At 36.3% G+C, this 23,746-nt stretch overlaps 1 protein-coding gene across 8 annotated transcripts in view; it reads left to right on the top strand.

The window, feature by feature from the left end:
* DACH1 (dachshund family transcription factor 1) overlaps window positions 1-16,567 on the top strand; it is a 368,257-nt gene extending 351,690 nt beyond the window's left edge. For all 8 annotated transcript variants that reach the window (XM_075741715.1, XM_075741717.1, XM_075741716.1 and 5 more), the window contains one exon: window positions 13,774-16,567. In XM_075741715.1, the coding sequence (XP_075597830.1) occupies window positions 13,774-13,811 (38 nt within the window). In that variant the 3' untranslated portion in view covers window positions 13,812-16,567. The remainder of the gene's footprint in view (window positions 1-13,773) is intronic.
* Window positions 16,568-23,746: the final 7,179 nt, after the last annotated feature.

Genomic DNA, 23,746 nt, shown 5'->3' on the forward strand with positions numbered 1-23,746 from the left:
CATTTTGAACCACTGCCTTAAGCCAGAACCAAATCTTTATGCAGTCTTTATCTACTGATTTCTTGATGGCAGCACCGATGCTTTGGTATCTCACAAGGGTGTTGTGAAAATTAATTAATATTTGTAAAGTGTTCTGTATCTTGGATGAAAGGCACAATAGAAATTCAGTTATGTTATTAACTTTGGCTTTTTTATTTTCTTTGGTGACTGATCAGAATCCCAGGCATTAAAAAGTGGCAAAGAGAGGCAATGCAAGATACAGCAATTTACAACTATTATCAAGTAATTATAGTTAGTTTCAAATCTAGTACAGGGAAATAGATGGAAAAATATTTTATGGGATTTAGTAAGGAAATACTTGATAGCCATAATTTTCTGTAAAGGCAGCCTGCCTGGATTTTCATATGAGAAAAATTTAATAGACTGACTTACCTCAATTATTCTTTGTTAGATCAGAAGTGGTATATTACCTAGTGGCAGCATTTTGGTGTAATAGGTGACGGTCTCTCTTTTATAATCCTAAACTAACTGTGGGGTCAGAAGTCCTGTTAAAAAGATTGAGAGTTCAACATTCACTTAATATATTCAAGAGGCCAACAGGCAGTTAGATTTAAAATGTAAAGAAAACTGTGCAGTGAGATTGTATCAGGCAGGCAGCACTTTGAACAGTGTTAAGAGTTAAGGCGGCAACCACCTTCCTAAAATACATTCCAACTCAATTGCTCTATTACTCTTACGTCAATTAAAAAAAAAAAAAAAGGCAAAAGAAATAAGAAAAAATATATACCCTTGTCATCAATAAAGCTGTATTAATTTAAACTAGCTGAGGATCTGATGGTTTAATTTTAAAGTGGCCAAAGATTTTACTTTTTGTCCTTTTTCTCTTTGCCAGTGTAATGAACAAAAAAAAAAAAGAAAACATTTTTATGTCCTTCAGAAATAGGAAATATTTATAGTATTTTATTTTAAGATAAACAAATTCTTAATATGTCTGTAATATTCATATAAATGACTTATTGTAAACCATCAAAGCAACCAATTACTATGCCAAATCTATTTTAATTCTAAAAATAGCATTTTCTAGCAGTGGTTATTTTTATATTGATATAATTAAGAATGATAACATAAAACAATTTAGGCTTTGCATAATTCAAGCATTCAGCTTTCCCATGGATTCGATTTGGAACTTGAGCCATGTCTATTAGTATCTCAAGTTCCTATGAAAGAAAAAAAAAGAAAACAAATAAATCAACTAAGAAAAGTAAGTATAAAGGAAGTGGAACTAAAATTAACACATTTGGAAGGAATCAGCATCACGTTCCATCTATAGCTAAAATTTGCTGTCAGCATATCTCTGTAATAAGTATTCTTCCAGTGAACTGCCAGCTGGCTTGTAAAGAGGAAAATCTATTCTATAGACTAGGCTGCTAGCTTTAAAAAGAAATCTTTAGCTTTTCAACCTTTCACAGGAAGTATTTTGGTCATTGTAAGGTTCCATAACACCTGAAGGACATCCTGGGAGACAGCGGCATATATAATGATAATGTGATGTCATTTTGTTTTTCCTAGTTGAGAAACACAAAGGGTGTATCAATAATGGTTAAAGGAACATTTTTTCTATTATATTCTTGTCAGCTTTATTTTTTAAAAGTGATGCAGCCTCTAATAGCTTAGGAAAAGCAGCATAATAGTGTGTTTTGTCATGGACGTTAGAAAGGATGGATCACAAAGTGCTACAGCTGGCCTTGGAAACAAAGTGTTATGAAGTCAGGACCAAAAAATTTACAGTGCTGGTTTATGTGCATGAAATTAGAATAGAGATTGTTAAAAATACACAATGCTATATTAGATAATTCAAGTTTTGACTTGTTTATTTAGTCTCTTTGTTGATTCTGCAGATTTTGCCTGTGACAAACGGTCGGTGCAACCCTTGCATTAAAAGACATGTATTTTTCATGATATTGTTTCATACTGCAATATGCTGGCTACAAGTCCTTTCAAGTAATCAAGCTATATTGAATACAAACATAAAATAAAAAGCAGCAATAATTTGCTTTCATTTTTCGCTTTACACTCTGACTCAAAGATATACACTCTTAGCCATTGAAGAGAGAACAGTATGTTTGCACATTGATGAATTGAACATAAAAATATTGTGGTTGGATCAGACTCCTTGGCTTCACTGGAAATATTGGAAGCATCATAAAAGTCGTACAACTGACTGGAGGATCAGTTCCATTTTCAACCTTATCATCAAATTTGTTATGACAATCACAGTTACTATCACTGCAGTAACTATGCCATCCTAAGCAATCTGGTTCCCAATGCTAAAATATTGAAATGCTAAAACACTATTAAAACTTGCAAAAATCAGTTCTGTTCCAGTTCCAAATGGGCAATAGTTCCAGAGTTTGATCTTAAACATTCAGTGCATAAAAGAGTCCTAATTTTAGGAATTAACAAGTAAGGTTTCCCCATAGGTTTTTTTTGTATTCTTGCAAAACCTGTCACTCTTAGATTTTCCGGCTAAAATTAACTTTATAGCCAAGTCTATTTTACTAGACCAGATATTCAGTAAATATATTCAGGATATACTCAGTTCTTGCCTCTCTCCCTACTGAAATGGCATAGCATTAGGAATAGGACTAGATGGGCTTTAAAATCTGCATTTGCAGGCTATCATACCACAAATACCATCTTAAAGATCATTTTAATACATCTATCATCTTGGAAGGCTATACCAGAACTGAGTTCCTGCAACAGAAAACAGAGCTGGTCTGTGTCTCTTTTTACTATTTAATGTATATACAAGGAATAATCAGTGGCTTTTCTATGATAAGCATATCAATAAATTTTATTTTCATGTGGTGGACTCTATTCCTTGTATTATAGTAGTAGTCTTTTCTGAAATTATTCCAGTTTAAATTCACCTTGAGCATGGGTAACCAGCATCCTAAACACTGTTCCAGGGGAGGTCCTGCAAGTGACTTGTACAACGCCATTAATATATTGCTATTGCAAATAAACAGCGTAAGTGGAAAGCTAGGAAAGAAGAAAAAAAAAGAGAGAGAAAAAGCAACCATGAAGTAACATTTTTCATTTCCTCTGTCTCAACAAAATCACACTTCCAAGCAAGAAAATTTTACACTTCAGATATTTTGCACAGATCATTGCTTCTGACTCCTAGGTAGTCACTTGATCCCAGAGTCACTGGTTAAGACTGCTCTGTGGTTTAATTTAGCCATTCTCTTTTCTGTTGCTTACTTTTTGATGATGGACCACAGTGCTAAGTTCTCTCTGGGAAAGCATGCTGCTTCCATATGGTCTGGGATTTCTGTAGTGGGGTGCATCCAGGACACAGTCTGTCATGACATGCTGTTTTTTCCGAGGAATCTCTATTGGCAAAGACACAGAGTGGTGCCAAATTCAAACCACCTGGCCCTAAGGCTAATTGAGTTTTTCCTGGGAGGGTAGAATAATAATTTTGAAGTACCTATCTGAAATTATGTTACCACTGAGAGGGAATGGGAAAGGTTGGCTTGTCACCGCAGTACTTAAATGCATCTATGAAGATATGCTCAAGATGGAAGTTTGCAGTCAGTTAGGGGAACTAGTTTGAATTATGAATTGAAAAACAATTTGCCTGGGCCAGCATTAGCACTTGTCACAGAAAGAGAGTTCCCTTGTAATTTAAAATGCTAGTATTTTTTTCATTCATTATAGGAACGAAGGCATTTTGCTTAAGTACTGCTTCATAGCTAGCTACTAGGTTAAACACCATATACATCTTCCAGCTTGAAGTCTTCCTCAGATTTAACATGAGCTGGTTTTTTGATTTTTTTTTCAGTTTTGTAGTTGTGTTGCTCATACTAAGCACTGGGCACTTCATTAAGGTCTATTCATATTTCTGTGCGGTAGTAAGGATTATGGATGACTTCAGTTCATTGCTCATTTCTTGGGGCATGACTTCTGGTTTGGTTTCTGTCACCTTGACTTGTTCTGGAGCTGACTGCTTCGTGCCATTGTCTTCCATAAGCTTGCTTTCATACAAAATACCTAAAAGCAGCAAGCTTATATTGCATATGTTTTGACATCCCATGCATCCTTAATAGATTTTCCATAAGCTTGCTACTGTGCAATCCATCTATTTTACAGCCTCATTCCTTCCTGTTCTGCATGTGACTATTTCTTCATGTTTTGCATTGGGCTGTTACTCTGTTTTAGCAGACAGATGAGAACAAGGGTGGTTAGGTATTAAAGAAAAATGTGGTGTTAATGTGATATTGATATTAGAAAAGGATTCCACACATTCCAGAATTGATGTATGCAGGTTAATGTAAGTAGTAAAGCTAAATGCTTTCTTTAAATGGCCTCTATTTTCCAGTAACCTTTGCAGCATTTGCAATGACATCTCAGTAACTGGGATTAAAGAAAAGCCAGATCATACTCTTTTATTAATTGTGGGGTTTAAGTCTAAGCTGAAAACAACAAAACACTAGTTGGCCTTTTAGTTATTGGAGTATTACATCAACTGCAAATTGTTTAGCAAAGAAGTAACTTGTAGAGAAAAGTGAGGTAGGTTTGTGCTACTTTGAATTAGAAGAGATGCTCTGCATAGGAGTAGGTATTAGATAAGTCTGTTCTTGTGTTTTAAAAAGTAGTCTGAGCTAAAGCTCCAGAAAATATACTACTTTAGAAGAGCTCATCTTCATAATTGATTTGTATATGCTGAAGGAAATGAATATCACACTGTCTGGTGATGGAAACAATAGATTGCTAGTACTAACCATGGCCACAACTATTCCTAGTAGAAAAATCATGGCCCATGTTACTTTTTCCAGACTTTCATAAAAGATTTTTATTAATCCACACTTCATTATGTGATCTGTAATTGCAAACACATGTATTATACTAATACTGTTAGATTCTGGTTTAGCGATGGAAGGGATCTGTGTGTGTGTGTTTCTATATGTGTGCGTATGTAGGGTAGTTTTTAAGAACTACTAACTTGTATATGCTCTTGCATAGATATTTTCTGTAACTTGTTTTCAACTCAGAAGCAAAAACTGCTGAACGCTCCAACAAACACTGCTCTATTGTATTTTATTCATATTTAATTTTATGGCCATTTTTTCCCCTCCAGAGAGAAAAATAATTATTTTTAAGCCTGTTTTAAGATTAACTTTATGGTTGATATTTTGTATGTAATTTGGTGTATTTGTATTTTGTATGTATCCGGTGATGTTTAGCTTAAAAAAGTGATCATTTGAGCAAAGCACTAAAAAGGGAGGCAAAATTGAGAAAAGTGGAAAGAAGAGCAATCAGACTAAAAAGATTAACAGTAATTTCCATCAAGACTTTACAGGGGGAAAAAAGAAGATATCAGGCAGAAACCACATTCCGAGACTCGAATCCTTCTCAATTTTCTGCTATCAGATCCAAGGCTGCTTGTTGATTGGCTTGCTAAAAAGATAGTAAAAAAGCGTTGTTTATGTTTCTGAAAATACAATAGCAAATAAAGCACACCTTTTTGCAGAATTTAAAGCTGTTTAATGCAGGACAGATTGTTCAGCACAAAAATTATCCACATTGTGTTACAAACAGCACTGAACACAATGAGCTGTGGAAGCTCACAAGCTGATCGTATTTAGCTGTGACTTCATCCTTTAATAACTTTTCCACATGATTCTTCAGTTGAAGGTGTTTTGTTTTGGTTTTTTTCTCTGCTGTTGGGTTTTTTATTATTTTAATTTTATTTTTTTACCAACAGAAGTGACACAATACAATGCCTTAGTGACTCAGGTTCAGTGCTTCTAAGTAATCAGTTCTGTTGCCTTTTTTTGGATATGCTTTTGTTCTGTTTATACAAATAGAAAAAGGGTTGCTAAGTTCATAAGGCACAATAAAAGACAGTGTGGGTTTGGGCTTTTTTAAGCTATTTCTTTCAAAGAATTTTTCACCTTGCCAGTTCATTCTTTTCAGTGCTCAAAATGGCAAGTTCTGTGTGTTCTATATGATCTTTAAATAATAGAAGGTGACATATTCAGGTAGTCCATCGCTTTGTTAGTTTACTAAAGACCAGATTGCTGACCTTTAGCTTGCTCCCACGGTATTCAGTGATATAATGAAAACATATATTCATGATTAAAACAGATGATAAAATTACTGAAAGAAGATCCCGACAGTTCAATAGTTAGAATAACTGCCAAAAAAAAAGTGTTTAGACACTCTTTTTTTATATATCCATATTTTAGTTTTATGTCTGGAAACGCAGACATAGAATTAAAATCTCCTAAGCATATATTATTATTTTTAAAAGGAAAGATATGAACATCTCAGTCTCCTGAATATTTGCACTGAGTATTAACACAAATGTATTTGTACATGAATGTTAAGTAGAGAAATGAAAGGTGTATGATTAATAACAATATGCAAATTTGAAACTAATTTATTGGTGTTATACAAAGGGCAAACTAGGATAGTGTTTGGCCAAATATGTTTACATACTTTGTATTTGCATGGGTTTATTGAACATGCAGTGTGAAATCACCCACCTTTGCATAAAAACTGGATAAGCACTTTTTTTAAAGAACAAAATGCTCAAATTTCAAAGCCTCAGCAGCTGAGCCTGCTCTCCTACGTGGATCTCCTGTACTCTGCTCTAATTCTACTTGGGAAGAGGGCAGTGGGTCCATCCATGTTCCCGAATACATGATCTACTTTTGCTATCAGTAACAACATCAGGACAGTATAGATCCTTTTCAGTGTCAAGTTGCAAAGTTTCAGCATCCTGATTAACCTCATACACTGGGAGGAGTCTTGTACCCTCACTACATGTCGTTTTTGCATTTCATCAGGAAAATGACGGAAAGTTATGTTCAGTTGATTTCATGACTGCGTTTTACAAAAGCTGGGCGCGATGTTCTCAGTCGCACTCCGCAAACTCTGAAAAAAGACTCAACCTCATCATAAATGATTTTTCCCATGATTAAAAAAGTTAGACTCCCATTTTTATCTTCCTGCTTCAGTGGAAAATAAATCCTCTTTTGTCTTTATTTTGAATAAAGTATATGAAGAGTGTACAAAAATATATTTCGTCCTTAATTAGCTGCTTCCTTTAAGTTTTTCAAAGAAGGGTTACAATTTGACTAAGATCCCTTCCATCTGTCACAATATGCTTGCTTTTATTTTGACTTCCCGTTGCTGTCTTATCAAATATCACATGAATCATTACCATTTGTTTGCCATCCCTTTCTTTTGTTTTGTTTCTCTTCCTCCAAATGATTAAAACATCAGGTTGAATGAAAGGTTAGAAGTACACTGTGATTCACATTTGCCCCATCTTATTAAAACAAATAAACCAGGCAGTTATATAATTTAAATGTGCTTGAGCTATGGCTTGCAGATGCTTTTATCAGCTCTGGGCTGAAGAGGTTGTGTGCATTCGGGCATGCACGTACAACTGTTCTTTGAAAGGGACAAACCTCATTAGATTACAGGTGCCTGGAAATAACTTCTGAGAAAATAGCTGCCATTTTCAATAAAGCTACTTCCTAACAGGAAACGCAATTTATTATGTTCTTTAGCACAAGTGAGCAGCTTTTCTTTTATTTAGATAAAAGTAGCCCCATTTAATGTCACAAATAGTTTCTTTCTTTTAACCTGTTGGACTGAGGGTGGATCATAATATTTTTCACTCGAATATTCTAGTTTATAAAACATCGAGGCAAAGAGCTGTAATGATTCTTAAGTTACAAAATGTGTGTTACGCTGACTTACAAGTTACTTCATTTACTTGCCACGCCATCGTTTCTTGTACAGAGAGTCAGAAGTGCTTCATAAATTGCCTCAGCTTGCTAGAACTGAAGTTAGTAGTTTTTAATGGCTGTAGGGTGTGGCAACAGTGTGTATATACTGAATTTCAGTACCAAGTCTCTGCTGTCTTTAGTGAGCACATCGGCTAGCCCTGGGGATTTTGTGTTGCAACATGTGATTTTAAGAGAGGACTCTAAGCTTAGATCAGCTCGGTCAACAGCTGCGGAGACGGACTTCAAATGGATTTTTAGGAGCCAAGAACCTATAGTTTCTATTAAATAAGTATGCACGTGTGGGGTTTGTTGTTGTTGATGGTGGGGGTTTTGTTGTTTGTGCTAACGTAGTCCTTCGAGATCTCGGCTAACACTGCTGTACCTTGCTAAGGACAAGAAAACAAACTGAGGAACCATCAATGCACAGAGTCTCTGTTACCTAAAAAGAGAAGGGGAAGAAAGAGGGAAAGGTTAAAAGAGAAAACAGAATAGAAAATAGAAAAGTGAAATCACAGATCATTTCAGAGTCAGAGTTGGGAATAAAGTTCCCATCCTCACTAGTTCAGTTGGGGTGTTCTTATTAACGAGAGAGAAATCAACCTAAAGTAGGTGTTCTTTACTGTGAAAGCACAAAGAGATGAATAGATCCACCATTCCAATATCCTTAAGACCCATTTGGAGTGAAGATCAGCTTCTATCACTGGCCTGTGCATATTTGACAAAATTCTATTAACCGTACTGTAAGGGTTCCTGGATCATGGGCTGGCATTAACTATTCTACAGCTCACAAATTACAATCATAAAAAATAACAGCTAATAATAAATTAATAAAAAGTTATCCAAACCTTTACATCCTAACTTTCCAAAGCTCCCACTGAGATTCTGATCGTGTCATTCATTTTCCTTCTCATACATTATTATTTTCTTTTTAACTTGGACTCTGTGGGCTTCTTTCTTATTAGCTCTCTGTGACATGCTACCTTATCTTTTTGCTTGTTTAGTTGGTTCATTTTTTTCCCCAAAGCTCCTAACTGTAGGAAACACTTTATCCTATTACTAAGGAGAGTTTTCCCCAGTAGGCTTTTCTATGATAGCAATTGACTGAATTCAGGTGTGACACCACACCTTTGATATTGATTTGAAGATTTTCATAAACCAAAGACTGTAGTATGCTCTTATGATAGTCATGATGATCACTGGTTTTATGTTTATTTTTAAAGAAGCTCCCAGAATGCAAACTAAAATGTGATATGTTTGGATGGCAAACCACCCCAGTGTGCCTTGCATTGAGTGGCATTACCATGTAATGGATGATTTATTTAGTTTGCAGCATAAGACCAAACTTAACATTTCATTGTAGGTTTTTATCACTTTACAAGGATGCATATTAATAGGAATAATATTTGAATGAGTTATGTTTTTATCTTAGAAAATGTTGGGCCCATAGAGATACTTACTACAAGCTGCCCACAGAATAGTGGTGTGAATCATTCCCCAGCTGACATTTCTGTGGGAATGCATTTCAAGGCATATGATTTGTTTCAGCATTGCAAACTTTTCTGTCAGTTCCATTTGTTTGTTTTTTATGACATTTATGACCTTTTAACTATTTGGGCATGTTCATTCAAAAACTTCAAAATGACTCTTAATTAAAAAGGGTTGATCTAAAAAAAATACTCCCTCACTCTGGCTAGAATTTCTGTGATATTAGTCCACAGCAAAAACAAATGAGATTTAGGAGTAGTGGCGTTTTCAGTTTGAGTTACTAGCATGAGCTTGTGTGATCTTGCTGAACACTGCCATTTGCAAAAGAGCAATTAAAACAGATGACAATCTGCTAATCGTACACAGTTCTATTTAGACATTTAGCAGTATTTTCCCAGTTTGTGTTTTTGATTGACTTCCTAAGAGTGAAAGGAAGTTTTACGTATTTATATTGTAGATAACAGTATGTAAATTTGGGAAACTTTACCACAGATCAACAATTTTCAGTGGGCTAAAAATATACTTCAAGGTTATAAACATTTTTAGAGAACACTCTGTGTGTGTGTGTGTGTTTGTGTGTGGTACATGTTTGTGTGCATATATCTGTGTTTGTGTGAATAGTATATTCCATATTTAATTTACATAATTTTTTTTTATGCAGATAGACAAATTCTGCTTTTGTTAACAATAGAAAGTGATGCAACAAACGTATAACAAATAAAAGCTGATCAGGAGGCAGGAAGCAGAGGCATACTCATGATTTGGGACTTAGGAGCAGTGACATTTTCACATTGAGTTACAAAGGATGAGCTTGCTTGATTTGCTGATCACTGGTCACCCTCACGATGTGTAGGTTTTGCGTGTGATTTGAACCTTGAAATCATGAAGGCCTATCAGTGGTAATGCTCCAGTGGTATTCAGACTGGGAACACCTAGAGGTGAAGTGATTCTGGTAGCTTTGACAACAACATTGAGAAGTTCCAGTCATTTCAGAAGAACCTCTGAAAAATGACAATTGAGTGAGAAATGGTTAGGAAGAAGGGAATAGGAGTCTGAAAAGGAAAAGGGACAGCAATCAGATATAGTTATTATATTTGGCCACCACATCACGATGCGAGGTTGACATTCCTCTGCAGAGCTGTGAGTTACCTCTGTTTTTCCTAGCACGGTTTGAAGTCTTCATATTTCTGAAGTGTGGTGCTATTTGCCTGGTGTACATTCTTCATAGAATCATAGAATGGTTTGGGTTGGAAGGGACCTCAAAGATCACCTAGTTCCAGCCCCCTGCCATGGGCAGGGACACCCTCCACTAGACCACATTGCCCAAAGCCCCATCCAACCTGGCCTTGAACACTTCCAGGGAGGGGGCATCCACAACTTCTCTGGGCAACCTGTGCCAGTGTCTCACTACCCTCACAGGGAAGAATTTCTTCATGAGTGGCTACATGAACTTCTCAGCTACACACAGGACCATGCTGGAAGAAAACCATAAAGCCTAAAGAAATGATTTCTCCATCTTCTCACAAAAACATGATTTGAGAGGGTGGTAGGCAGTTCCACAGATACTGTGATTTTTTTTCTGTGTTGGCACTATAGATTCTAAAGAAAAAGATACTCATTTTGCACCTTACTCTTTCATGACTAATCTTGAGAAAATAGAGGAAGTATTTTACAATTCATAGCAACTTTTGAACTCTTACTAAGTATTACTTAGTCATGGAATTGCTTTATCTATATCATAACATGGCAGGATTTATTTTAAAGTTGATGTGTCTAATGCTTGCTGCGTTTTCCCATATGTTAGGGGAATTAGTCAAACACATTAATAGAGAATATATCTGTTTTATAATAAGCCTAGCAATGATATTAGATCAGCTGCTGAGTTCCTATATGGCATTTTAAGTCCGTTATCAATACAGATGACTTAATTGCACTTTTAATGGTCCATCATATCATTATTTGAGGAACAGGAAGAGTTATGCTTATTGTATACATCTATCATAAATGTTTTTAAGTTATATAAACAAATATCCTCTTACTTTGTAAGGAAGAGGCTTTGTAAAGCTGCCCATTTCTATTACTGTTCATTGTCTGTGGATACAGAATTCAGGATCTGATAGTGTCTTCCATTAAAAGTGAAAAACCTCCTAGTGACTTTGCCAGATTGGGTCCTTAAGCAGTGCAAAATAGAGCTGACTTTTGAAAATGTACTGCTGTTCTCTGCAGGTTGTTCGTCTTTTGTTGGCTTCTACAAGGATTCCGCTTCATACAGCTGTATTTCTAATTGAGAATATGTTTTAATAAATATTTTATCTTAAAAGGTATATGGAGACCTAATATAGTAAAATAAAATACAAGTTACTAACTGTAGGTTATCTTAATGTTTAGGTGTGGGAATTATGCATAACACTCATTAGCAAGTGGGCATTCAGGATAGCCAAAGTGCTGGTATATACGCAGAGTAATTCTCCTACAGAGGTATCCAGACAGCTTTAGTGCTGTAAATGTTTATTGTGTTTATTCAATATGTTTGGGAGAATTATATGCGACTGTAGCCAGTAGTAGCTCTGGCTATCCTGTACTTGATGCAGGTTTTCTTTTGAGATGGTTTACCAGGCCTTCAGTTTTGCCGAGCTCTATTTCAGACGTTCCTTTTTTCTGTCCTGAATTCCTGTAAGCATTTTGGTTGCTATTCATGTATCAAATAAGAATAAAACATCTTTAGGTTAAGGTCTTACGCAATTTCTTTTTATCTCTCTTCAGTGCACAGACCGTAAAGAGCAAAGAGAATGTGGAAATTGTTCTGAGTGGAAGTGCTTGATGTGGTGGGAAAGTTATCATCTATTCGGCCAAAAAAAGCTAGGAATGTAAAAAAGTAGGGAAAAGGGGTAGGAAAATGTAAAGACGGGGAGAAAGTAGCAAAAGAGGGGACACCCTAGCAGCTTGCAAAAGAAAACTAGTGGTGGAAAAGGAAAAGCAGAGGGACACTAGATAAGCATCACTGCGTCAGAGTAAGTGATCCTACCGTCTCCTTTTTTCCCCCCAGAAGTTCTGATAGAGACTAGACAATAAAAATTGGAAGGGGGTGTGCAGAAGGGATGAATTTTTACAGCTGTATGTGATGTACATCTGTCTGCTATCAACTTTTCTTTCTCTTAACAGTTACAGTAAGCTTGTGGAAGTGATGCCACGCGTTTCAATGATAGCCAAGCATTTCAAAAATTTCAGCATTCATTTATATAGGTTTATCTCACACAATTGTTTTCTTGTATATCTAATAAGAATTTTAAAGACTGATTTGGAATAAAAAGGTTAAGCTAAGAAAATGAAAACAGAAACAAAACCCTCTGAAATCTCATAAATGTTTCCTGATTTCACTTGGACCAAAAGAAGGGTTTCATGCAGACTTCAAGAATTGAGATACAGCTTGTACTTCCAGATGCATTATATTCTAAAATATAAGTAGACTTTTGTAATTATGCACTGTGGAGGATTAATATGCTTCATAATGTGCTTTACTCACAAGGGAGCAACACTTTCTATCCTACAGGTCAGAAAACTTAAGAAGTTTTTCTGTCTGTTTCCTGTTAAAAAAACCCAAAAATCTTTGTATTGCTATGGCAGTAGATGCATATAAGATGTTCATGTCCCCAGTGAAGAAAAAATTGCTTTATATTTGTAAATTAGGTGAAAATATGTTATGCCAGAAAGTTCTTTTCAGGATTTTCTAGATCAACAGTTACTGGCTAGGTGAGCTTATTGTTTCTGTTGTTCCCTCTCCATCACACGTATCTCACTTAAATATATGCTCCTCACTTGGGTGGAAAAAATGTTGAGAGAGACGTGCTTACATCTTTAACACAGTAATTGTTCAGTTGATCTCATTTATGGGGGAAGGAGGCTATACTTCACTGATACCGATTAAATATCCTATACTGGGTTCTATATAAATAGCTACAAATGTGCACAATGGTTACATTACATGGTATATTTAACAACATAGCTAAATCAGAAAGTATGAGCTATGCCTTTAGTGATGGGAGTACTAACGATTGCACGCAAGAAGGTTTTTGCTCTGCAACCATGAAGGAAATAATTGCTGTTCGGCACTATTCAGTTAAGTTTGCATATCAGTAAAAACACATGCACAGAGGCTCCACCTACATTCCTAGTGCCCTAGCACTGATATGAGTGCAGCATATATTAAAGCTTTAGAAGGTGTTACAGGATTCACAACTTGCAAAGTGTGTGTAATTTTTAATGGAGTTAATTTGACCACTGTCAGATGAAATTGCAATGGCGATGTTCGGGTTTTATTATTTTTTTTTTTTATTTTAAACATAAAGCACCTTAAGTGGCATTTTACAGATTTGTGGGCGGACTACTTCTGCTGAGCTTTTAAATCCTGTGGGTTTTTTGCTCTTTTCGATTCCTTGCAGATATAAATATATAAAGCAAATGTTTGTTTTTCATATTTTAGATGGAAGACTTTATTTGAAAACTACTGTCATGTATTGAATTTTTCCTGCTGAAGATACCTGTGCTACGGTAAAGAACTTTGCAGTGAGACATTGGCTCATAAGGAGTTCTGTGGAAACAAAGCGTTTTCAAGCCAACTTCCTCAACTTCATTTATCAATGATGTTCTTCAAAAATGTAAAGAATTCTGCAAGAGTGTCCTCCTCCGGTTATCTCCTGTGGCTCAACCCGGAGACCTAGAGAATGTTTGTAAATGTACAGTAGCACTCTTCTCACAGCGAAAATCTACGTCTCTGCGCCGGACTATTGTATCCAAAATTACAGGCGGGTCAGAACAAGGCTGAGTATTCCCTTTTTCAAGGAATGCAGACTCTGTCCTCCTCTGATGATTCTATATTTGAGCACATCAAATGATACTTCCAGCGGTGTCCAAGTACACTTACAGACTGTTATATCATACCGAAACCAGCAAGACAGCTCAGAAACGAACTTGTAGAGGGCATAAGAGGATTCTTAGTAAAAAAAAAAAAAAAACAAAAAGAGAAAAAAAAAAGAAAAAAGGTTAAAAAAAAACATATTGATACGTTCAGTTTTCAAACTATGATAGTGGGTTTTCTTCTAAAGACATTTTTTCCACATGCTTTCCAAGAGACCAACACATATATGTTAGACTACATTAAGTGAAATGGAATTTTGTGTAAGTGAAAAGAAATGCTGAATGTAAACAAACTGTTTTACTGTTCACAAAGTCTCTTTTCCTAAAATAAAAAAATACAATAAAAAGATTAATAATTTCTCATTGTAAACTGGCAGGGGTTTATGAAATAAAAGACTTTGCTTCTTATCAAACTGTTGGTCACATGTACAGTATATAACACAAATCACACAAGGAAGGTATTATGTATGCAGTAGAAATCTAGAGTTTAGGAAATGAAAATTTTAGATAATATTGTTTTGTCACCCTGTTGGTCAGAAAGACACCTTTCTAGTTTTAACGCATGCAGGCATGTAAATATTTGTCCTGGAGTCACAGTATTACTGAATGAGATCTTAAGCATCTGGTAACAAGTCGGAATTCTGTATCAGCCACTTTTATTTGTATATTGAGCCCTGGTTAGTGCCCTGATTAGTGCACTTTTAAGAATGGACTGTGGCTGAGCAGCAAGTCAAAATGCCAGAAATATTTTTATATGTTAATGTCATATTACGTCAATGTTGCTAAAAAAAAAGAAAACCTAACAAACACTTGATGTATCAGTCCAATTCCACGTAGAACTGAGTGATACAGTTGAAGTCTGTTGTCCCTCCCACCTCATCTTAGGGATGGGTGGTTATGTGTTACTTTCACTGTCTTTATGAAAGCTACAATATGTGTTTTCACCTTTGTGCTGATAACTGGAAGTAAGCTGCAACACAGTGCTTATTACATTACTAAAAATTATGTTCTTTGCTTTGCGTACTTTTGGGTTACCCCTTTAAAGACTGATTTTGTGAATCAGTGCTATTACTGTAAGTTTTGTGATTATGCTTTCTTCATCTAATGTTTTATGCATATAAAATATTATTTATTACATGGAAACATATCAAAACCTTAAATGTCTAAGATGCCTAACTTAAAACAAATATTTCTTTAAAAATAGTTCTGATTGATTGGATATTAATATTATTTTGTCAAAAAAAAATCTAATGTTTTGTAAACTCTAGCACTGAGCTTCTATAGTTTGTAGGTCTTCCTTGCAATACTGGTACACATTTATTTTGTGCGGTTCATATTTACTCCACCACAATCCTTTTTTAACAATAGAAAGATGTATATACAAGTTCACATCACGGTAATTTTTTTTAAAGAAATATTGAGCAATATTTTTCATTAAATATTGTTACCTAATACTTTGTAGTGATATTATTTTCTAACCATGATTCTTTCATAATTTTCATAGTTGCTTGAACACATATGGGATTCTGTACTCCAGTTTTTTCATACGCAGTCTTTAAAGGGTTAACAGCTGTAAAGTTAGATGGACTTGTGGCAAGCTTTTGAATCATTCATATCTGAAAGAGAATTAAAAGCCTACAACTGAAATATGTAGTAGCATCTACCATTGCTCTGCTCCTTGCATAGAGTCACCTGTAAGTAGGTTTAGTAGTTTTACAGTATATACTTTTGAGACCTTTGGGAATGCCTCAGTGTTTGGCTTGGTACATAAATGGAAATGTTAAGGATTAAGGGGGAACCAATTTATAAGCTGGATGTTTAGAAAGAATCTTGCTAAAAACAGTGTAAATATTACAGACCATGAGATGTTACCGTAAGTCGAATTTTTTGCCCCTCTTTAGTTATACAGGTTTTGGGTTGGTATTTTGTTTTTGGTTTTTGATTTGGATTTTTTTTTTTTTTGGCATAGATTATGAAGAAAAGTTGTGCTCATGTTATTGTTTATATGCTTTTGTAATCTTAAAGATATTAATGTCTAGTTGTTCTATATTATAACCACATTTGCGCTCTATGCAAGCCCTTGGAACAGAACATACTCATCTTCATGTAGGACCTATGAAAATTGTCTATTTTTATCTATATATTTAAAGTTTTCTAAAAATGAAAAAAGGTTATTACGAATTTTGTTGTACAAAATCTGTACAAAAATCTGTTTTTACATCATAATGCAAGAATTGGAAATTTTTCTATGGTAGCCTAGTTATTTGAGCCTGGTTTCAATGTGAGAACCACGTTTACTGTTATTGTATTTAATTTTCTTTTCTTTTCAACAATCTGCTAATAAAACTGTCTGAAATCTCCCTGTGACTTTATTTACACTTCATCTTTATTAAATTTTCTGAAATGTATAACATCAGAGGAATATTTACTTTCTAATGGGAGGCATCTAAAAACAACATAAGTCAGCTCTTTGTAATGTGAGGAGAACAATGCTGAATGATTTTATTTAACATGCAACTGCTTCTATCTCTAATATGAATTACTGTGGTGAAAAACATCATAAAAGCACACTCTGTGGTTATTGTTTAACAAGCAGATTTTCCTTTTTTTTTTCTTGCCAGCTAAGCAAACTACCCCCATCTACATGATTTATTTATGTACATTTCTCAGTTTATGAAGCTGTTATTTGTACCTTTTTCCTTTACATTGTGATATTCCCATGATTCTTATTTCACAAAGCTTTGTGCTGAATAATGTAAAGTGGATACATTGATGGAACAAAACGTATTATTCCCCTAACTACAAAAATGCAGGGGTAATCCAGTTGGTTTTGTCTCAAATCTCCTTCACTTGATAAAACGTGTTTAGAAACTTTGGTATCCTAACACATTTTTTAACAAACAACACGTATTTGAACATTTAAACAGACATTTGGAGAAAGAAATAGTTCTGGCTTAGCATATCTTTAAGTGGTATTGTGAGGGGGAAAAAAGGGGTGTTTTTTGGTTTTTTTTTTAAGGTAAAGATAGTTATTTGAGAACAAACCTGGAAGTAAGGTATTTTTGCTTACAGAAAACTAAAAAGTTGGCAATGTATGAATGATTTTGAGTATTCTCCCATATTACCTTGCCTTGCCTTGCCTTGCCTTGCCTTGCCTTCCCATCCTTTCTCGTCCCTTCTCTTCCCTTCCTTTCTAAACTATACCTACATGAATGCTTCTGCTTTCATTAGGGAGCAGGCTTGCTCGGGAAAGCACAAGAGATTAGTTTTCTTGGACCAGCCCATTTCATTATCCCTAGATAGCCTGGGGGCTGCAAATGTGAGGGCGACAGGCTTCCTGCATTCCAGGAGGTTGTTGCTGGCTAGTTGATTAGGATTTGGGCTAACTGTATATAGGGCAACCACAATTTCCTTCCATCTGCATTAATATGTCCCGCATGTCTACATTACTAACCATCCCAGCTATGCCATAGCCAGCACCCCTCCTATAAACTCTGGCACAGTTAAAGCAGGTAAGGGAAAAGGTAAACTCATAAATCTACTGGTCCAGCTCACTCTCAAAACTGAGTGATCTCTACAGTAACAGACTAGCAACCTACCTGTGTGTTTTTAAGCAAGCCAGGAAGCAGTTTCTTTCAGCAAGAAGGAACCTGCCCTTACATAAGTTCCACCCATCTCCATTAATAAGTCATTTCTGTATCAGTTAACAGTAGCTGGAATTTAACAGGGCTGAGGTTGGATGGGCCAATAGCTAGTCAGATGTTGGGACTCCTTGCTACGGCAGAACTAAGGTCTGTCAAACCTCAGGTCAAAATCAAGAGGAGGTCACCCTAAATGTATCTTGCCTATAACTTAGTAGGTTATGGTCAGATCCTGAAGAAGTTTGGAGTCAGCAGCTAGACGCCTAAGTTTTAGGAAAATCCTTGAGGAACTGACAGACTCAACTGAGAAAGAATTAATTTTTTCTTTTTATTTTTGCTATGGAAAGAGATTTAAGGTTGTTTTTTGACCTGAAAGGTAAACCTCTTTATTTGTTGAAGGTACTATAAATTCTTGAAAATTACTTCATTTGTTATTTGCTTTCATGTTATTTAACACAAGACTGTCCAATAAACAAAGCCTGAGGCGAAGATTTTCAAGCGTGACTGCTGATTACAGGTACTTCTAGTTTTGTCAGCCAACTCCAGACATTTTCAGTGTCTTTCATAAAATAAAATGTCCTAGCTCAAGGGTTCTGTGCAACTTCAGTAGCTGCTGTCTAACTCATCCACAAGATACTGTGGAATTTATTAGTGTGCCTTTGCTGAACAGGAGCTCGTCCTGATCAATGGTGATGGTTCCACCATCATCAGTATCACACCATTTCAAGCAGAAGCCTCTTCTGTAAAAAGCTTCATTTTCAAAGGAAGAGAAAACAAAGACTTTCTGAAATTATAGCTATTAAAAGGAATCAAGTTTGAAATTAAAAAAAAATAAAAAAAATAAGGCTTCCAGAGTACTTGGAACCTTTGCGAATGTTCACCCAAAGGCCAAATGCAATTTGGGAGAATTTGCACATAATCTGTGGATAAACATGATTTCTTCAGCCAAGTTATGGTAACAATGGTTGTCATAGTCCAGTGAATTGGTTAATTGATCCTCTAAATTTGAATCATAAAGACAGAACCAGATTTGTCTTGCTGTGTACAGCAAAAGGACAAGAAGAAACAGATACCGGTTGCAACACAGGAAACTCCAACTGGATATAAGGAGGCAAAAATCAAAATGACAGTGATGAAGCACTAGAATAGTTTTCCTAGAGAAGTTCTGGGATCTCCATCTGGAGATTTTAAAACGTGAGGTGAACAAGGCCCTGAGAAACCTGATCTAACTTTGTGTGATTTAAAGCAGGTTAGCCTAGTTGACCTTCAGAGGTCCCATCCAACCTCAAATTTTTATGGGTCTAGAACTACAAAATTTATATACATGATGCCCCTGTAGGCATAACACTTTCTGTATCCTGTTTAGCAAGGAGCAAAATTTTATCCTATAAATAGCAGTTATCAGATCTAGAATAGAATTGCTGGGATATATTTCAAGATTCACAGCTTTTTGATCTTCCATATCAGGAGGCCAGAAGAATGAGCTGCACTAACAGCAAGATGTGAAAGAAGATATAAAAAGTGAATACAGAGAGGATAAAAAAAAAAGCACCTATTCTAGTGCAGATACATTTCATTTAAATAATAAGAATGGAAGCTGTAGCAACTTAGTCAGTTCTCAGACCAATTTTCTAGCAATAAATAAATAAAAGGCAAAGTGAGAAAATAATATGGGTAATAACAAAAAGAACAGCTGTTGGGCATTAAAAAAGTAACTAGACTTGTCCATTCATTTTTTTATTGAGTACACAGGCCAGACAGTCATAGGGAAAATTGGAAATGATGAGCTGGACCAGATCCTCCTTTTAAAATATACTTTTACTTTTTCAAATTGCTTTCTTGAAGCTGGTTTGTACTGCAAGGGAATCAATTATTTTGTAATTCTATAGATTTTTCCCACTCTAAGATACAGAAAACTTTGAAAGAGTTAATTTGGCTTGTTGGCTTCTCTGTCAAGTAGGTGTTACACAGGTTGGGAAGCTGAGGTATGGAAACGTTAAACTTGATATTTTAAAACTAGAGAGATAAAAGGAGTGTCTTTGGGCTTCACTGTATCTGTGAAGTTGTATCATAGTACAAGTATATTTAGCTGGGGCTCAGTGCTGAAGGATTTGGTAAGTTAAAAAGCGCTTTTGTTTTGGGGGTGCCTATTGCTGGGTGAATTGCAAAGTAGGGGGAAGGAGAAGAAAGTTGTGGTTAGAAAAGCAATCTTAGAGAATGAGGCTGCAAGAGAATTTTGAATAGAACGTAAGAATGGAGGAAAAGAGGAGATTTCAGCTGTCACAATGGAAGTAAATAGTGATACAATAAGGAGAAACCGGATTATAAAGATACTCTTTAGAAAGATCTGGTAAGATATAGATGCAGCGAACAAACTCATTTGGCAGGCTCCTGGGCAAGCAGACATTGTTTTCAATTCCATTCAGAAGCAACTAATAACCATTTGGCTTCTGTTCACTGTGACCAAACTGATGCTGCAGAATCTGGCTTTTCAGTGATGGGATGATATATTGGAAGCCAGAAATAAGTTTCCACATGGATCTCTTGAACAATCTGAACTCAATTTAACAATTGAAGAGGACAGAGATAAAGTATTACCTTCTTTGTGAGCTGATCAATAACAGGCACACCTCTGGGAAACAGATGATAGTATTACCCTTTGAAGCCATTTCAGTGGCGGAAGCTGAACAAGTTCACAGGCCACCTTACACAGAACTTACAGAGGCAGTAAATAATAAGAAGAAAAATCTCTAATTTGCAGTTTCTTCCAGGTGAGATCTTATCCTATCTGCCTCTGACTCAAACCTCTACAACACTGTAAGTGTATACATGGCATCTAGTAAGAAGATAAGACTCAAGTGGAGAATTAAGGGTTGAAAACAAAATTGCCGTGAAAAGTGAAAAGACAAACAGGGAGAAAAAAAGTAAATGAGAAGGATTATAGTACAAAATTAGTCCATGGATTTCAGAATTCAAAATGCCTAAAAAAGAAACTCCAGCAGCATCCACGTGCCTAATTCAAAACGGTAATAAATAGCCTGCCTTTTTGAAGTATGTACAACTTACCAAATGTTTCTGTTACTGGCCTGAAAGCTCCTTGGGCACTAATAATGATATTTCCATTCCCCTTTGAAGCACCTAGATGCTTAACTCCTGCATAACCTCCTCTTGGGAGCCAAAATCTAAGGTGAGCAATGTGATGCAGTGTGCTCAGAAATCTTGCCACATAACCACGCAGAATCATTGAAATGAAGGAAATAAATACACAACTGCCTATCGCAACCATTTCCACAGTTCCACAGCCTGAGAGTCCAGTACTCCGTTTGCCCTACTACTCGGCCGAACAACGTGCTTTTGCTCTTGTTTTCTTTTTGCTCTTGTTCCTTTTAGGAGTAAGTTGAGGACTTCCTTTTCTCCTGTGCACATCAGGCTGTAACTGTGCAGTGTTAGCTCTTTACCAGTAGAGAAGTGACGGAATGTGAATGCACTGATAGTAGGAAGCAACCCGACTCCCCACCTCACACTTTCTTGGGAAAGTGTTCCTACCACTTGACTTCAGAAGTGGACAGCCCTGGGCATCCTCTAGATCCTGTCTCTTAAAAGCAAATTAGGGTTGTGTGTCTACATTAGCAATTTTACATGCAGAAAGGGGCCTCTGTGGCATCAATTTGCCTTGCATCTGTGCTTGTGGTGTGCCCTCAAAGCTCCAAAAGCAGTCTCTTTTTCTGGTGGAACCTAGTCATGCAAAAGGATCTAATCTAGATTTTGCTACTTGCAATGTGGACCCTAGGTCCCTTAGCGGTTGGTGCTCTGTACAAGCCTAGGACCGACAGCTGGTGGAAACTTCATTGCTGGTAATGCCATGGTGAGGTCATACAGTCCTAGAACTGTAACAGATTGCATCATGTCATACTGTGGTCATTCCCTCCTTGCACCGCAGCAATCAGCAATGGTGACTAGCAGTGGTCACTCAGTGACTAGAACTGCTGGCCTTTGCAATATGTTGGCTCAAAAAAGTCAAATAAACCTTCTGAGGTTCAGGTTTCAAGTGGAGCTGATAAATCAGAGCTGATAGGTAGGGCTTTTGCTTGAGCGAAGCTTTTGAACAGGCCATGAGGGCACTGAGGAGACATCTAATAAAGTGGTAAATAAATGACATCAGGGATGTTGTGCTTTTCCATACTTCATCTTCTTTGTATAAATTATGCTTAAATTAATCAATAAAATATTTATTGATTCAAAAGAGTTTTTTGGGGTTTGGGTTTGTTGTTTTTTTTTTTTTTCCTGCCAGGTGTTACTTGAGTGGAGACAGATCATGATAATAATGACTAGTGCTTTTCCTTTTAATTTACTAAGCAACTGTCAGCATACATAAAGATTACATTTGGGACTGTATGAAGAGTGTATTTTGTGAGAACAATAGCAGGCACTTACCTTAGGACTAGTGCTGACCCTGGACCCTCCTATTATACCTGCCTGGGTAAATGAGTTGTACAATGTATTTTTCTAATAGTCTGTAGTTGTATGTTATATTCAAGTTTAAAAATACTTCAGCCTTTTAACAAATGCTACATATTCTTCTAAGTGGGGGTCATTAAAGAGAGTGCCACTATATCATTCCTCTGTATTTAATTTGGGGCAGAAAGAGCAAACTCACTTTTGAGCAAGGTTTACTCCTTTTTCAATTTAAGTAATTTCTTTTCTAATCTAAGCTGGCCAAGTTCAATTTAAATTATTGTGTGAATTTTTGGTGAGGTGCTTTTATTTGAATCAGCAAACATTTGGCCATGGCAAAGGAGCTTCTGGCAAACAAGAACATTAGTACCAGGGGACATCTCTGAAAACTGCAGTTTGCTTTCGTGCACTGTGAAGAATTTTCAGTGTTAAAAGTTTTATTTTTCTTAAATATTGTTCCATTCAGGGCAAAAAGAGCTGCTTTCTTCTTTGATTTTCATCCCATTCTTCACTGTATGTAAGGAATGAAGTTTAACAGGAATGCAGGTAAAAATAAAAGTGCTCAGGTTCTCAGGTTCCACTGGTTCTCTCCATTTTGCTCTTTTAACTCAATGACACTCTTTTAATGCTTCTCCCCCCCCCCCCCCCCCCCCCCCCCCCCAGCTGGTATAATTTTCAAAATACACAGTAAAAATCTTACGTGGTTTCTCATATTTGATTAAGCTTTAGCAGTGCAATAACTAGGGATTCTCAGTTTGCAGACTACAGGGATCTCAACAGAAGCATCTACTTGGCTGACAGAATATTCTCCTTCTCAAAGGCAGAACAGGAGCTAGCAAGGACTGCAGGAATCATGTTAGCAGCAGCCACAGCTGATCCTATCTGCCATTTGCCTCTGAGTCACTGCTTTACCTGCTAACCACACATCCCCTGTAGTTCTTCTGCATGTATGCAGTAAATCCAACACCTGCAAAGAAACAAAAGGTCTATGTGTACAAGGCTTTGCTTATGTGTTGTGCTTCCAGAATACACTGATTTCACTGAGCATGTGCAAAACTGACATCCTTTATATATTCAATAAACTAGAGTTTTCCAGGACGTGAAAAGTGTTCATTACTTACGCAGGGTAATCACACTGAATGTACACAGTAGGACATCCTAGGATGTGGCACAGATTTTATACCATGGCTCTCCTTTGGTCCTAACAGAACGCAGTCAGAAAAAACCCCAAAACAACCACAAAAAAAAAACCAACCCCAAATAAACAAAAAAGGTTGGAATTATTATTTTAGGCTGTTACAGAAAACTGAATGAAGTCAGAAGTTTTGAAGTCATGGGAATTGATGATTTGTGCTGCTATGTTGTTAGAATGGTCCCTGGCCAAGTGGCCTGTGCCAGCTAGCTCTGCTGCAGATGATTCTGGGGGTGGTGCAGGAGCTGGCA

This window comes from Balearica regulorum, chromosome 1 (assembly GCF_011004875.1).
Source record: "Balearica regulorum gibbericeps isolate bBalReg1 chromosome 1, bBalReg1.pri, whole genome shotgun sequence".
NCBI lineage: Eukaryota > Metazoa > Chordata > Aves > Gruiformes > Gruidae > Balearica > Balearica regulorum.